We start from the raw sequence: 17,485 nt of genomic DNA, 5'->3' as shown, positions 1-17,485 counted from the left end.
ACATCACGATGCCTATTATGACATCACACAGCCCCCTTATGACGTCACTGAACCCATTGTGACATCACAGAGCCCCGTTATGATGTCACTGAGCCCCATTATGACGTCACAATACCCATGATGACGTCACAATACCCATGATGACGTCACAGAGCCCAGCTATGACGTCACAGGTCCCAGCTATGACGTCACAGATCCCACTATGACGTCACAGATCCCATTATGACGTCACAGATCCCAGTTATGACGTCACAGAGCCCCACTATGACGTCACAGATCTCCATTACGATGTCACAGCGCCCCATTATGACGTCACATATCCCATTATGACGTCACAGCCCCCCATTATGACATCGCAGATCCCAGTTGTGACGTCAGAGCTCCCCATTATGCCGTCACGGGGCCCAGTATGACGTCACAGACCCCCATTATGACGTCAAAGAGCCCATTGTGACATCACAATAGTCAAGATGACATCACACAGCTCCATTGTGATGTCACAGAGCCCCACCATGACGTCACACAGCGCCCATTATGACGTCACAATACCCATTATGACGTCAGAATACCCATGATGGTGTCACGGAGCCCCATTGTGACGTCACAGATCCCAGTTATGATGTCACAGCGCCCCATTATGACGTCACAATACTCATTACGACGTCACAGAGCCACGTTATGACATCATCGAGCTCCATTATGGTGTCACAGAGCTCCATTATGACGTCACAGAGCCCCATTATGACATCAAAATACCCATTATGACGTCTCAGACCCCCATTATGACATCACAGATCCCAGTTATGACGTCACAGCGCCCCATTATGACATCACAGTACCCAGTATGACGTCGCAGAGCCCCGTTATGACTTCACAATCCCTATTATGACGTCATAGAGCCCATTATGATGTCACAATACCCATGGTGACATCACAGAACTCCATTGTGACGTCACAGAGCTCCATTGTGACGTCACAGATCCCAATTATGACATCACGCTGCCCCGTTACGATGTCATAGAGCTCCATTATGACGTCACAATACCCAGTATGACGTCACAGAGCCCAGTTATGACGTCACAGAGCCCAGTTATGATGTCACAGAGCCCCATTGTGACGTCACAAACCCCATTATGATGTCACAGACCCCCAATATGAAATCACAGATCCCAGTTGTGACGTCAGAGCTCCCCATTATGACATCACAGAGCCTAATATGACCTCAGAGGCCCATTGTGACGTCAACGAGCCCAGTTATGACGTCACAGACCCCCATTATGACGTCACAAAGCCCAATGCGACGTCACTGACCCCCATGATGACGTCACAGACCCCCATTATGACGTCAAAGAGCCCATTGTGACATCACAATAGTCAAGATGACATCACACAGCTCCATTGTGATGTCACAGAGCCCCACCATGACGTCACACAGCGCCCATGATGACGTCACAGACCCCTATTATGACGTCACAAAGCTCCATTGTGACGTCACAGAGCCCCATGATGACGTCACAGACCCCCATTATGACAGCACAGATCCCAGTTGTGACGTCAGAGCTCCCCATTATGCCGTCACAGAGCCCAATATGACGTCACAGATCCCAGTTATGACGCCACAGACCCCATTATGACGTCACAATCCCTATTATGACATCACAGAGCCACATTATGACATCCCAATGCCCCATGATGACGTCACAGACCCCCATGATGACGTCACAGACCCCACTATGACGTCACAAAGCTCCATTGCGACGTCACAGAGCCCCATTATGGTGTCATAGAGCCCATTGTGACGTCACACAGCGCCCATTATGACGTCACAGTCCCCCGTTATGACGTCACAGATCCCAGTTATGACGTCACAGCACCCCATTATGACATCACAATACCCAGTATGACGTCACCGAGCCCCATTATGACGTCACAGATCTCCATTATGCCGTCACAGAGCCCATTACGACATCACAGATCTCAGTTATGATGTCACAGAGCCCCGTTATGACATCACAATCCCTATTATGATGTCACACAGCCCCATTGTGACGTCACAATACCCATGATGACGTCACAGAACTCCATTGTGACGTCACCGAGCCCCATTATGACGTCACAGATCTCCATTATGATGTCACAGAGCCCATTATGACATCACAGACCCCGATTATGACATCGCAAAGCCCCATGATGATGTCACAGACCCCATGACGACGTCACAGACACCGATTATGACGTCACAGACCCCTATTATGACATCACAGATCACATTATGCCGTCACAGACCCCATTATGACGTCACAGATCCCAGTTATGACGTCACAGAGCCCCATTATGACGTCACAGATCTCCATTACGATGTCACAGCGCCCCATTATGACGTCACAATACTCATGGTGACGTCACAGAGCCACATTATGACACCACAGAGCCACACCATGATGTCACACAGCGCCCATTATGACGTCACAGGGCCCCATTGTGACATCACAGATCCCAGTTATGACGCCACAGAGCCCCATTATGACGTCACAATCCCTATTATGACATCACAGAGCCACATTATGTCATCCCAATGCCCATGGTGACGTCACAGACCCCCATGATGACGTCACAGACCCCCATTATGACGTCACAAAGCTCAATTGCGACGTCACAGAGCCCCATTATGACGTCACAGAGCCCCATTATGATGTCATAGAGCCCATTGTGACGTCACACAACGCCCATTATGACGTCACAATACCCATTATGACGTCACTGAGCCCCATTATGACGTCACACAGCCCCATTGTGACGGCACAATGCCTATTATGGCATCATAGACCCCATTATGACGTCACAGAGCCCAATTATGACGTCACAGACCCCCATTATGACATTACTGACCCCCATTGTGACATCACAGACCCCCATTATGACATCACAGATCCCAGTTGTGACGTCAGAGCTCCCCATTATGCCGTCACAGAGCCCAATATGACGTCACAGAGCCCCATTGTGACGTCACAGATCCCAGTTATGATGTCACAGAGCCCAGTTATGACGCCACAGACCCCATTATGACGTCACAATCCCTATTATGACATCACAGAGCCACATTATGACATCCCAATGCCCCATGATGACGTCACAGACCCCCATGATGACGTCACAAAGCTCCATTGCGACGTCACAGACCCCCATTATGACGTCACAGAGCCCCATTGTGACATCACAGATCCCAATTATGACGCCACAGACCCACAGTATGACGTCACAGAGCCCAATTATGACATCACAGAGCCCCATTATGACATCCCAATGCCCCATGATGACGTCACAGAGCCCCATTATGACGTCACAGAGCCCATTATGACGTCACAGAACCCCATGATGACGGCACAGAGCCCCATTATGACGTCACAGAGCCCAGTTATGACGTCACAGAGCCCAGTTGTGACATCACAATCCCTATTATGACGTCACAGGCCCCTATTATGACATCACAATACCCATTATGACGTCACAGACCCCTATTATGACGTCGCTGCCCCCATTATGACATCACAGATCGAAGTTATGATGTCACAGCGCCCCATTATGACATCACAGATCCCATTATGACGTCACAGATCTCCATTATGATGTCACAGAGCCCATTATGACGTCACAGACCCCCATTATGACATTACAGACCCCCATTATGACGTCACAGACCCCCATTATGACAGCACAGATCCCAGTTGTGACGTCAGAGCTCCCCATTATGACGTCACAGAGCCCAGTATGACGTCACAGATCCCATTACGACGTCACAGACCCCCCATTATGACGTCACAGAGCGCAGTTATGACGTCACAGAGCCCAGTTGTGACGTCACAATCCCTATTATGACATCACAAAGCCCCATTATGACATCACCGACCCCATGATGACGTCACAGAGCCCAATTATGACGTCACAGACCCCCATTATGACGTCACAAGTTTGTGGGGCTTCCCAGCACGGACGCTTTGTCCCCCTTCCCCCCCCCCCCCTGTTCCCCAACCCCCCCCCCCCCCAGAATCGCATTAAAAATCGGGTTTTTTTTCCTTCTCCTTCTTCTTTTAAACGTTTTCCTCCTTAAAACTTTTATTCATACATTAAAAAAAATAGATTGGTTGGGGGCGGGGGGGGGGGGGAAGGGAAAGGAAAGGGGGTGGGGGAGGGGGGGGGGGTAAAGGAAAAGACAGGGGTGGAAAAAACAAAAAATCTTCTTCCGTTTCCGGTTGGGGGGAGGGGAAAAACCGACTTCCGTTTCCGGCTGGGCGTCAGGGAGGGGGAAACACGTGGGGAGGGGGGCGTGGCCTCGCGAAGGGGGCGGGGCTATGGCTTGGCGCGAAATCTTTCCCTGAGGGCGGGGGAGGGGAGGGGGCGGGGCTTCGCTCCCCTTTAAGCCCCGCCCACCCCTCGGTTTTCCTCCCCCCTCCCCCCCCCCCACCCAGGACCCGTTTTCTCATCACCCCCCCCCCCCAAATATCGCGATTTTTCACCCCCCAAAAAATTGAGGATGGTCAGGATTTGGTGGGGTGGGGGGGCGGGGCTTATTGCAGCTGCGTGGGGGGCGGGGCTTGGAGAAGTGGGCGGGGCTTGTGGAGGGGAGCGGGCGGGGCTTGTGGAGGGGAGTGGGCGGGGCTTGTGGAGGGGGAGTGGGCGGGGCTTAGGGAAAGGAAGGGGGGAAAGGGCTTAAAGGGGCCGCGTCCCCTTTTTTTTCTCTTGGGGGGAGGCGGTTCCAGTGTCAAAAAATAGAAGCTCTTAAATGGGGGGGGGGGGTCCCGAAATTTGGGGTGGGGGGGGGGCAGGTGTGAGCCTCGATGTGGGAGGGGTTGAGCCCACGTTGGGGTGGGGGTGGGGGGTGGTCCTAAATTTGGGGGGGAGGGGCCCAGACCCCAAGAAAACCCCATAGACCCCCCCACACCCCCCCCCTTAGACCCCAATTTGGGGTCTCCCTATCCCCAAAACCCAAACGACCCCCCCCCCCCCAGACCACAGTCATCCTATATAATGGGGGGGGGTCTCAGACCCCAACTGACCCCCCCAGACCCCAATTGACCCCCCAGACCCCCATTTTGGACCCCCTACCCCCTACATAGAGGCTCCCAGACCCCCCCAGACCCCAATTCTGGACCCCCTACCCCCTACATAGAGGCTCTCAGACCCCATCTGACCCCCCCAGACCCCATTTCTGGACCCCCTACCCCCTATAAAGAGCCTCCCAGACCCCATCTGAGCCCCCAGACCCCATTTCTGCTCCCCCTACCCCACATAAGGGAGACCCCAGACCCCATCTGACCCCCCCAGACTCCCCCAGACCCCATTTCTGCTCCCCCTACCCCCTATATAGAAGCTCCCAGACCCCATCTGAGCCCCCAGACCCCATTTCTGGACCCCCTACCCCCTGCATAGAGCCACCCAGACCCCATCTGACCCCCCCAGACCCCATTTTTTACCCCCTACCCCACATAAGGGGGACCCCAGACCCCATTTGGGACCCCCTTCCCCCATACATAGAGGCTCCCAGACCCCAACTGACCCCCCCAGACCCCAATTGACCCCCCAGACCCCATTTCTGCTCCCCCTACCCCACATAAGGGAGACCCCAGACCCCATCTGACCCCCCCAGACCCCATTTCTGCTCCCCCTACCCCCTATAAAGAGGCTCTCAGACCCCATCTGACCCCCCCAGACCCCAATTGACCCCCCAGACCCCCATTTTGGACCCCCTACCCCCTACATAGAGGCTCCCAGACCCCCCCAGACCCCAATTCTGGACCCCCTACCCCCTACATAGAGGCTCTCAGACCCCATCTGACCCCCCCAGACCCCATTTCTGGACCCCCTACCCCCTATAAAGAGCCTCCCAGACCCCAACTGACCCCCCCAGACCCCATTTCTGCTCCCCCTACCCCACATAAGGGGGACCCCAGACCCCATTTGGGACCCCCTACCCCCTACATAGAGGCTCCCAGACCCCAACTGACCCCCCCAGACCCCATTTCTGCTCCCCCTACCCCCTATAAAGAGCCTCCCAGACCCCATCTGACCCCCCCAGACTCCCCCAGACCCCATTTCTGCTCCCCCTACCCCCTATATAGAAGCTCCCAGACCCCATCTGACCCCCCCAGACCCCAATTGACCCCCCAGACCCCCATTTTGGACCCCTTACCCCCTACATAGAGGCTCCCAGACCCCCCCAGACCCCATTTCTGCTCCCCCTACCCCACATAAGGGAGACCCCAGACCCCATCTGACCCCCCCAGACCCCCCCAGACCCCATTTCTGGACCCCCTACCCCCTATTTAGAGCCTCCCAGACCCCAACTGACCCCATCAGAACCCCCCAGACCCAAATTTGCCACCTCCTCACCCCACAAACGAAGGATTCTCCCCCCCCCTCCCCTCCCCCTGAGCCTTACAAACATCACACCTCCCCCCAGGAGGACTCAAAACGTGACATTGGGGTCCCGGTGACCCACCAGGTGGTCCTGAACCCCATCTGACCCCCCCAGACCCCCATTTTGGACCCCCTACCATCTATTTAGAGGCTCCCAGACCCCATCTGACCCCCCCAGACCCCCATTGTCCCATGTGGCGCTGTGTGGCGTCATAATAGGGCTCTGACGTCATAATGAGTATTGTGACGTCATAATGGGGCTCTGTGACGTCATAACTGGGATCTGTGACATCGTAACGGGATGTGTGACGTCACAATGGGGCTCTGTGACGTCACAGAGCCCATTATGACGTCACAAAGCTCCATTGCGACGTCACAGAGCCCATTATGACGTCACACAGCCCCATTGTGACGTCACAATGCCTATTATGACATCGCAAAGCCCCATGATGACGTCACAGAGCCCAATTATGACATCACAGACCCCTATTATGACATCACAGATCCCATTATAACATCACAGACCCCATTATGACGTCACAGAGCCCCGTGATGACATCAAAATACTCATTATGACATCACAGACCCCATGATGACGTCACAGACCCCATTATGACGTCACAAGTTTGTGGGGCTTCATAACACGGACGCTTTGCCCCCCTTCCCCCCCCCCCCCCCATTTCCCAACCCCCCCCCCCCAGAATCGCATTAAATTTCGGGTTTTTTTTCCTTCTCCTTCTTATTTTAAACGTTTTCCTCCTTAAAACTTTTATTCATACATTAAAAAAAATAGATTGGTTGGGGGCGGGGGGGGGGGGGGGAAGGGAAAGGAAAGGGGGTGGGGGAGGGGGGGGGAGGGGTAAAGGAAAAGACAGGGGTGGAAAAAACAAAAAATCTTCTTCCGTTTCCGGTTGGGGGGGGGAGAAAACCGACTTCCGTTTCCGGCTGGGCGTCAGGGAGGGGGAAACACGTGGGGAGGGGGGCGTGGCCTCGCGAAGGGGGCGGGGCTATGGCTTGGCGCGAAATCTTTCCCTGAGGGCGGGGGAGGGGAGGGGGCGGGGCTTCGCTCCCCTTTAAGCCCCGCCCACCCCTCGGTTTTCCTCCCCCCTCCCCCCCCCCCACCCAGGACCCGTTTTCTCATCACCCCCCCCCCCCAAATATCGCGATTTTTCACCCCCCAAAAAATTGAGGATGGTCAGGATTTGGTGGGGTGGGGGGGCGGGGCTTATTGCAGCTGCGTGGGGGGCGGGGCTTGGAGAAGTGGGCGGGGCTTGTGGAGGGGAGCGGGCGGGGCTTGTGGAGGGGGAGTGGGCGGGGCTTAGGGAAAGGAAGGGGGGAAAGGGCTTAAAGGGGCCGCGTCCCCTTTTTTTTCTCTCGGAGGGGGGAGGCGGTTCCAGTGTCAAAAAATAGAAGCTCTTAAATGGGGGGGGGGGGTCCCGAAATTTGGGGTGGGGGGGGGGCAGGTGTGAGCCTCGATGTGGGGGGGGTTGAGCCCACGTTGGGGTGGGGGTGGGGGGTGGTCCTAAATTTGGGGGGGAGGGGCCCAGACCCCAAGAAAACCCCATAGACCCCCCCCCACCCCCCCCCTTAGACCCCAATTTGGGGTCTCCCTATCCCCAAAACCCAAACGACCCCCACCCCCCCCAGACCCCAGTCATCCCATATAATGGGGGGGGGGGTCTCAGACCCCAAATGACCCCCCCAGACCCCATTTTGGACCCCCTACCCCCTGCATAGAGCCCCCCAGACCCCATCTGACCCCCCCAGACCCCATTTTGGACCCCCCTACCCCCTACATAGAAGCTCCCAGACCCCATCTGAGCCCCCAGACCCCATTTCTGCTCCCCCTTCCCCACATAAGGGGGACCCCAGACCCCATTTTGGACCCCCTACCCCCTACATAGAGGCTCCCAGACCCCATCTGACCCCCCCAGACCCCAATTGACCCCCCAGACCCCCATTTCTGCTCCCCCTACCCCCTACATAGAGGCTCCCAGACCCCATCTGACCCCATTTCTGCTCCCCCTACCCCACATAAGGGGGACCCCAGACCCTAAATGACCCCCTCAGACCCCAATTGACCCCCCAGACCCCCATTTCTGGACCCCCTACCCCCTATATAGAAGCTCCCCGACCCCATCTGAGCCCCCAGACCCCATTTCTGCTCCCCTTACCCCACATAAGGGGGACCCCAGACCCCATCTGACCCCCCCAGACCCCATTTTTGGACCCCCTACCCCACATAAGGGGGACCCCAGACCCCATTTGGGACCCCCTACCCCCTACATAGAGCCTCCCAGACCCCATCTGACCCCCCCAGACCCCAATTGACCCCCCAGACCCCCATTTCTGCTCCCCCTACCCCACATAAGGGAGACCCCAGACCCCATCAGACCCCCCCAGACCCAAATTTGCCACCTCCTCACCCCACAAACGAAGGATTCTCCCCCCCCCTCCCCTCCCCCTGAGCCTTACAAACATCACACCTCCCCCCAGGAGGACTCAAAACGTGACATTGGGGTCCCGGTGACCCACCAGGTGGTCCTGAACCCCATCTGACCCCCCCAGACCCCATTTTTGGACCCCCTACCCCACATAAGGGGGACCCCAGACCCCATTTGGGACCCCCTACCCCCTACATAGAGGCTCCCAGACCCCAACTGACCCCCCCAGACCCCAATTGACCCCCCCAGACCCCCATTTCTGCTCCCCCTACCCCACATAAGGGAGACCCCAGACCCCATCTGACCCCCCCAGACCCCATTTCTGCTCCCCCTACCCCCTATAAAGAGGCTCCCAGACCCCATCTGACCCCCCCAGACCCCAATTGACCCCCCAGACCCCCATTTTGGACCCCCTACCCCCTACATAGAGGCTCCCAGACCCCCCCAGACCCCATTTCTGGACCCCCTACCCCCTATTTAGAGCCTCCCAGACCCCATCTGACCCCCCCAGACCCCATTTTTGGACCCCCTACCCCACATAAGGGGGACCCCAGACCCCATTTCGGACCCCCTACCCCCTATATAGAGGCTCCCAGATCCCATCTGACCCCCCCAGACCCCAATTGACCCCCCAGACCTCATTTCTGCTCCCCCTACCCCCTATAAAGAGGCTCTCAGACCCCATCAGACCCCCCCAGACCCCAATTTGCCACCTCCTCACCCCACAAACGAAGGATTCTCCCCCCCCTCCCCTCCCCCTGAGCCTTACAAACATCACACCTCCCCCCAGGAGGACTCAAAACGTGACATTGGGGTCCCGGTGACCCACCAGGTGGTCCTGGACAAGAACCGTAAGCTTCTAAATCACATAAAAGTTCCACCAAATCATCGACCCCCCTTAATCTTCTCCTTGCTAATAATTGATGCCCTGGGGGGACGGGACGACGTTCAGCCAAAACGACCCTAAATGATAAAGCTGGCCCTAAAAGGACGACGGCGGCGGCCATAGGGGAACGGGGGGAACGTTGCATTAAACGGAGTGGGGGGGTCCTCGGGTAAGGGGGGCAGTGGGGGGGGGTGGGAGGAGGTGGGATGGATGGTTTGAGGGGGGGGGCGAGGAGACGCCAGTGGGCTGGGAGGGGGGTTTGGGAAAGGTCGGAAAGGAAGGAATTGGGCCATGGGGGGAAGGGGGGAAAGGGAGAGGCTGGTTTTTGGGTAGGGGGGAGGTTGGGGGGGGGGGTGGGGGGGAGAAGAGAAAAGAAAAATGAAAGGGGGGGGGGGGGGCGCGTCAGTACATTGGGAATTGATGCTGAGGGATGTCAGCAGTATATAGAAAGGGGGAGACCACCCCCCACCCCCCCCCCACACACACACCCATAAAGACCCCCATAGAGACCCCCACCATAGAGACCCCCCCCCCCCCCATAGGGACCCCAAATCCACAGACCCCCATAGAGCCCCCCACCATAGAGACCCCCATAGAGACCCCCATAGAAACCCCCCCTATAGAGACCCCCAACCCAGAGACCCCCATAGAGACCCCCATAGGGACCCCAAATCCACAGACCCCCATAGAGACCCCCCTCATAGAGACCCCCAACCCATAGGGAACCCATAGAGACCCCCAACCCAGAGACCCCCATAAAGACCCCCCCCTATAGAGACCCTAAATCCACAGACACCCATAGAGACCCCCATAGAGACCCCCAACCCATAGACCCCCATAGAGACCCCCCCTATAGAGACCCCAAATCCACAGACCCCCATAGAGACCCCCATAGCAACCCCCCCTATAGAGACCCCCAACCCAGAGACCCCCATAGAGACCCCCATAGGGACCCCAAATCCACAGACCCCCACAGAGACCCCCCCTATAGAGACCCTAAATCCACAGACCCCCATAGAGACCCCCGTAGAGACCCCAAATCCACAGACCACCATAAAGACCCCCCCCATAGAGACCCCCAACCCATAGACCCCCATACAGACCCCCATAGGGACCCCAAATCCACAGACCCCCATAGGGACCCCCACCATAGAGACCCCCCCCCATAGAGACCCCCATAGGGACCCCAAATCCACAGACCCCCATAGAGACCCCCCTCATAGAGACCCCCAACCCATAGGGACCCCCATAGAGACCCTCATCGAGACCCCCATAGGGACCCCAAATCCATAGACCCCCATAGAGACCCCCCCTATAGGGACCCCCCCCACAGAGACCCCCAACCCAGAGACCTCCATAGAGACCCCCATAGAGACCCCAAATCCACAGACCCCCATAGGGACCCCCACCATGCAGACCCCCCCCCCTCATAGAGACTCCCAGCCCAGAGACCCCAAAAGAGACCCCCATAGGGACCCCAAATCCACAGACCCCCATAGAGACCCCCCTCATAGAGACCCCCAACCCATAGACCCCCATAGAGACCCCCCCTATAGAGACCCCAAAACCCCACAGACCCCCATAGAGACCCCCACCATGCAGACCCCCCCCCCTATAGAGACCCCCAGCCCATAGACCCCCATAGAGACCCCCATAGGGACCCCCAACCCACAGACCCCCATACAGACCCCCACAGAGACCCCCCCCCAGAGACCGCCCCCATAGAGACCCCCCGATAGGGACCCCCCCCACAGAGACCCCATAGAGACCCCCATAGGGACCCCAAATCCATAGACCCCCATAAAGACCCCCCTCATAGAGACCCCCAACCCATAGGGACCCCCATAGAGACCCCAAATCCACAGACCCCCATTCAGACCCCCCCCCACCCCCATAGAGACCCCCACCATGCAGACCCCCCCCCCCTCATAGAGACTCCCAGCCCAGAGACCCCCATAGAGACCCCCATAGGGACCCCAAATCCACAGACCCCCATAGAGACCCCCATAGAGACCCCAAATCCATGGACCCCCATAGAGACACCCCCCCATAGAGACCCCCATGGAGACCCCAAATCCACAGACCCCCATAGAGACCCCATAGAGACCCCCATAGAGACCCCCATAGAGACCCCCATAGAGACCCCCCCTATAGAGACCCCCAACCCAGAGACCCCCATAGAGACCCCCATAGAGACCCCAAAACCACAGACCCCCATAAAGACCCCCCCTATAGAGACCCTAAATCCACAGACCCCCATAGAGACCCCCGTAGAGACCCCAAATCCATAGACCCCCATAGAGACCCCCCTCATAGAGACCCCCAACCCATAGACCCCCATACAGACCCCCATAGGGACCCCAAATCCACAGACCCCCATAGAGACCCCCCTCATAGAGACCCCCAACCCATAGACCCCCATAGAGACCCCAAATCCAAGGACCCCCATAGAGACCCCCCCCATAGAGACCCCACCCCACCCCCATAGAGACCCCCATAGAGACCCCCAACCCACAGACCCCCATAGAGACCCCCATAGAGACCCCAAATCCATAGACCCCCATAGAGACCCCCCCCCAAGAGACCGCCCCCATAGAGACCCCCCCCATAGGGACCCCCCCCCACAGAGACCCCATAGAGACCCCCATAGGGACCCCAAATCCACAGACCCCCATAGGGACCCCCACCATAGAGACCCCCCCATAGGGACCCCAAATCCATAGACCCCCATACAAACCCCCCCCCCTATAGAGACCCCCCCCCACAGAGACCCATAAGAGACCCCCAACCCATAGACCCCCATAGAGACCCCCATAGAGACCCCCCATAGAGACCCCCCCTCAGAGACCGCCCCCATAGAGAACCCCCCATAGGGATCCCAAATCCACAGACCCCCATAGAGACCCCCCCCAAAATCCCATAGACCCCATAGACCCCCCCTTAAACCCATAACCCCCCAAAAAACCCCATAGAGCCCCCAAGATCCCAAAGCTCCCCCAAAAACCCCACAGACCCCATAAGCCCCCCTAAAAACCCCATAGACCCCCCAAGATCCCAAAGCCCCCCCCAAAAACCCCAAAGCCCCCCCAAAAACCTCATAGACCCCAATGCCCCCCCAAAAACCTCATAGACCCCAAAAGCCCCCCTAAAAACCCCATAAAGCCCCAAAAACCCTATAAGCCCCCACAAAAACCCCACAGACCCCACAAAACCCCATAAGCCCCCCAAAAAACCCCAGACCCCCAAAACCCCATAAGCCCCCCCAAAAAAACCCCATAGATCCCCGAAAACCGAATAACCCCCCCCAGAAACCCCATAGACCCCCAAAACCTAAAAGCCCCCCAAAAAACCCCATAGACCCCCCAAGATCCCAAAGCCCCCCCCCCCAAAAAACCCCATAGATACCCCTCAAAACCCCATAGACCCCCCAAAATCCCCCAAACCCCATAAGCCGCCCCCCAAATAACCCCACAGACCCCCAAAACCCCATAAGCCCCCCCCCAAAAACCCCATAGACCCCCAAAAACCCCATAGACCCCCCCGAAAACCCCCATAGACCCCCCAAGATTCCAAAGCCCCCCCCAAAAACCCCCATAGCCCCCCCCAAATCCCAAAGCCCCCCCCAAAAAACCCCATAGACCCCATAAGCCCCCCTAGAAACCCCATAAAGCCCCCAAAACCCTATAAGCCCCCCCCAAAAAAACCCATAGACCCCCAAAACCCCATAAGCCCCCCCAAAAACCCCATAGACCCCCTAAATCCCATAGACCCCCCAAAAACCCCATAGACCCCCAAAACCCTATAAGCCCCCCCAGAAACCCCATAGACCCCCTAAAAACCCCATAAGCCCCCCCAAAAACCCCATAGACCCCATAAGCCCCCCTAGAAACCCCATAAAACCCCAAAAACCCCTTTAAGCCCCCCTAAAAACCCCATAGACCCCCAAAAACCCCAAAGCCCCCCTAAAAACCCCATAGACCCCATAAGCCCCCCTAGAAACCCCATAAAACCCCAAAAACCCTATAAGCCCCCCCAGAAACCCCATAGACCCCCCAAAACCCCAAAGCCCCCCCCCAAAAAACCCCATAGACCCCCCAAGATCCCAAAGCCCCCCCAAAAAAACCCGATAGACCCCCCCGAAACCCCAAAAACCCCATAGACCCCCACAACCCCATAAACCCCCCAAAAAACCCCATAGACCACCAAAAACCCCATGGACCCCCCCAAATCCCATAGACCCCTGAATCCCCCCCCAAAAAACCCCATAGATACCCCCAAAAACCCCATAGACTCCCCAAAACCCCAAAGCCCCCCCAAATCCCATAGACCCCCCAAACCCCCCCAAAAACCCCATAGACCCCCAAAAACCCCAAAGCCCCACCCAAAAACCCCAAAGCCCCCTCAAAAACCCCATAGACCCCATAAACCCCCCCAAAAACCCCATAGACCCCATAAGCCCCCCAAAAAACCCCATAAAACCCCAAAAACCCTATAAGCCCCCCAAAAAACCCCAAAGACCCCCAAAAACCCCAAAGCCCCCCAAAAAACCCCATAGACCCCCCAAAACCCCAAAAACCCCATAAGCCCCCCCCCAAAAAACCCCATAGACCCCCCCAAAACCCCAAAAACCCCATAAGCCCCCCCCTCCCCCCCAAAAAAACCCCATAGACCCCCCAAAACCCCCAAAACCCCAAAGCCCCCCAAAAAAACCCCATAGACTCACCAAAACCCCAAAGCCCCCCCAAATCCCCTAGACCCCCAAACCCCCCCAAAAACCCCATAGACCCCCAAAAACCCCAAAGCCCCCTCAAAAACCCCATAGACCCCATAAACCCCCCCAAAAACCCCATAGACCCCATAAGCCCCCCTAGAAACCCCATAAAACCCCAAAAACCCTATAAGCCCCCCTAAAAACCCCATAGACCCCCCAAAACCCCAAAAACCCCATAAGCCCCCCCAAAAAACCCCATAGACACCCCAAAACCCAAAGCCCCCCCCAAAACCCCATAAGCCCCCCCAAAAACCCCATAGACCCCACAAAATCCCAAAGCCCCCCCAAAAAAACCCCATAGACCCCCCCAAAACCCCAAAGCCCCCCCCAAAAACCCCATAGACCCCCCAAAACCCCAAAGCCCCCCCCAAAAACCCCATAGACCCCCAAAACCCCATAAGCCCCCCCCAAAAACCCCATAGACCCCCAAAACCCAAAGCCCCCCCCAAAAACCCCATAGACCCCCAAAACCCCAAAGTCCCCCCCCAAAAAACCCCTTAGACCCCATAAGCCCCCCTAAAAACCCCATAAAGCCCCAAAAACCCTATAAGCCCCCCCCAAAAAACCCCATAGACCCCCCAAAACCCCAAAAACCCCATAAGCCCCCCCAAAAAACCCCATAGACCCCCCCGAAACCCCAAAAACCCCATAAGCCCCCCCAAAAAACCCCATAGACCACCCAAAACCCCCAAAACCCCATAAGGCCCCCCCAAAAAACCCCATAGACCCCCCCGAAACCCCAAAAACCCCATAAGTCCCCCCAAAAAAACCCCATAGACCCCCCAAAACCCCAAAGCCCCCCCAAAAAAACCCCATAGACACCACAAAACCCCAAAGCCCCCCCAAAACCCCATAGACCCCTCAAGCTCCCCCAAAAACCCCATAGACACCCCAAAACCCCATAAGCCCCCCCAAAAAAACCCCATAGACCCCCCAGGCTGCAGTTCCGCCACTGACCACACGGGGGCGCCCTTCGTCCTCATCGCGCTCCTCCTCGCTCTCGTCCAGCACCACCAGGTCGGCGGGGGGCAGCAAGGGGGGAACCTGAGGGGCGACCCCAAAAGTGATGGGGGCAGCGACGCCGTTATGGGGTCGGGGTCGCGGTTATGGGGTCATGTATGGGGTCAGAGCCACACTTATAGGGTCAGACCCCCACTTATGGGGTCACAGCCACACTTATGGGGTCACAGCCACACTTATGGGGCCAGACCCACCCTTATAGGATCAGACCCACACTTGTAGGGCCAGACCCACACTTATGGGGTCACAACCACTCTTATAGGGTCAGACCCGCACTTATAGGGCCAGACCCACCCTTATAGGGTCAGACCCACACTTATAGGGCCAGACCCACCCTTATAGGGCCAAACCCACACTTCTAGGGGCAGTCCCACATGTATGGGGTCAGACCCACACTTATGGGGTCAGAGCCACTCTTATGGGGTCTGACCCCCACTTATAGGGTCAGACCCCCACTTATAGGGTCAGACCCACACTTATAGGGTCAGACCCCCACTTATAGGGTCAGACCCACCCTTATAGGGCCAGACGCCCACTTATAGGGCCAAACCCACCCTAATAGGGTCAGACACACAGTTATAGGGTCACAGCCGCTCTTATAGGGTCAGACCCCCACTTATAGGGTCACAGCCATGGTTATAGGGTCAGAGCCACACTTATAGGGTCAGAGCCACACTTATGGGGTCAGAGCCACTCTTATAGGGTCAGAGCCACACTTATGGGGTCACAGCCACACTTATGGGGTCACAGCCACTCTTATAGGGTCAGACCCACCCTTATAGGGTCACAGCCATGGTTATAGGGTCAGAGCCACACTTATAGGGTCAGAGCCACACTTATGGGGTCAGAGCCACTCTTATAGGGTCAGAGCCACACTTATGGGGTCACAGCCACACTTATGGGGTCACAGCCACTCTTATAGGGTCAGACCCACCCTTATAGGGTCAGTCCCACATGTATGGGGTCAGAGCCACACTTATGGGGTCACAGCCACTCTTATGGGGTCTGACCCCCACTTATAGGGTCACAGCCACTCTTATAGGGTCACAGCCCCACTTATGGGGTCACAGCCACCCTTATAGGGCCACAGCCACCCTTATAGGGCCACAGCCACCCTTATAGGGCCACAGCCACCCTTATAGGGCCACAGCCACCCTTATAGGGCCAAACCCGCCCTTATAGGGTCAGACCCGCCCTTATAGGGTCAGCCCCGCACTTATAGGGCCAGACCCACCCTTATAGGGCCAGACCCACCCTTATAGGGTCACAGCCACCCTTATAGGGTCACAGCCACCCTTATAGGGCCAGACCCCCACTTATAGGGTCAGAGCCACACTTATAGGGCCAGACCCACCCTTATAGGGTCAGACCCACCCTTATAGGATCAGACCCACCCTTATAGGGTCACAGCCACACTTATAGGGTCACAGCCACACTTATAGGGTCACAGCCATGGTTATAGGGTCACAGCCACACTTATAGGATCACAGCCACACTTATAGGATCACAGCCACACTTATGGGGTCAGAGCCACCCTTATAGGGCCAGACCCACCCTTATAGAGCCAGACCCCCACTTATAGGGCCAGACCCACCCTTATAGGGCCAGACCCACCCTTATAGGGCCAGACCCACCCTTATAGGGCCAGACCCACCCTTATAGGGCCAGACCCACCCTTATAGGGCCAGACCCACCCTTATAGGGTCAGACCCACCCTTATAGGGCCAGACCCACCCTTATAGGGTCAGCCCCCCACTTATAGGGTCAGACCAACACATATAGGGTCACAGCCACACTTATGGGGTCAGACCCCCACTTATAGGGCCAGACCCACCCTTATATGGTCACAGCCACCCTTATAGGGCCAGACCCCCACTTATAGGGTCAGCCCCCCACTTATAGGGTCAGACCCACACATATAGGGTCACAGCCACTCTTATGGGGTCAGCC

The 17,485-nt window shown here is 56.9% G+C and overlaps 1 protein-coding gene across 12 annotated transcripts in view; it reads right to left on the bottom strand.

Moving 5' to 3' along the window:
* Nucleotides 1-8,185: 8,185 nt before the first annotated feature.
* Nucleotides 8,186-17,485, bottom strand: part of LOC149914661 (methyl-CpG-binding domain protein 1-like) — a 72,048-nt gene continuing 62,748 nt past the window's right edge. For 8 of the 12 annotated variants that reach the window (XM_090126785.1, XM_090126793.1, XM_090126794.1 and 5 more), the window contains 2 exons: nt 15,473-15,559; nt 8,187-10,062 (listed from right to left, as the gene is read on the bottom strand). In XM_090126785.1, coding sequence (XP_089982911.1) covers nt 9,889-10,062; nt 15,473-15,559 — 261 coding nt within the window. In that variant the 3' untranslated portion in view covers nt 8,187-9,888. Of the gene's footprint in view, nt 10,063-15,472; nt 15,560-17,485 lie in introns of all 12 variants that reach the window. The other 4 variants (XM_090126789.1, XM_090126788.1, XM_090126786.1 and 1 more) reach the window with 2 other exon arrangements.

This window comes from Phasianus colchicus, chromosome 29 (genome assembly GCF_987193195.1).
Source record: "Phasianus colchicus chromosome 29, bPhaCol1.hap1.1, whole genome shotgun sequence".
Taxonomy (NCBI): domain Eukaryota; kingdom Metazoa; phylum Chordata; class Aves; order Galliformes; family Phasianidae; genus Phasianus; species Phasianus colchicus.
The sequence above is the reverse complement of the archived record's forward strand: the minus strand, read 5'-3'. Positions and strand labels throughout refer to the sequence as shown.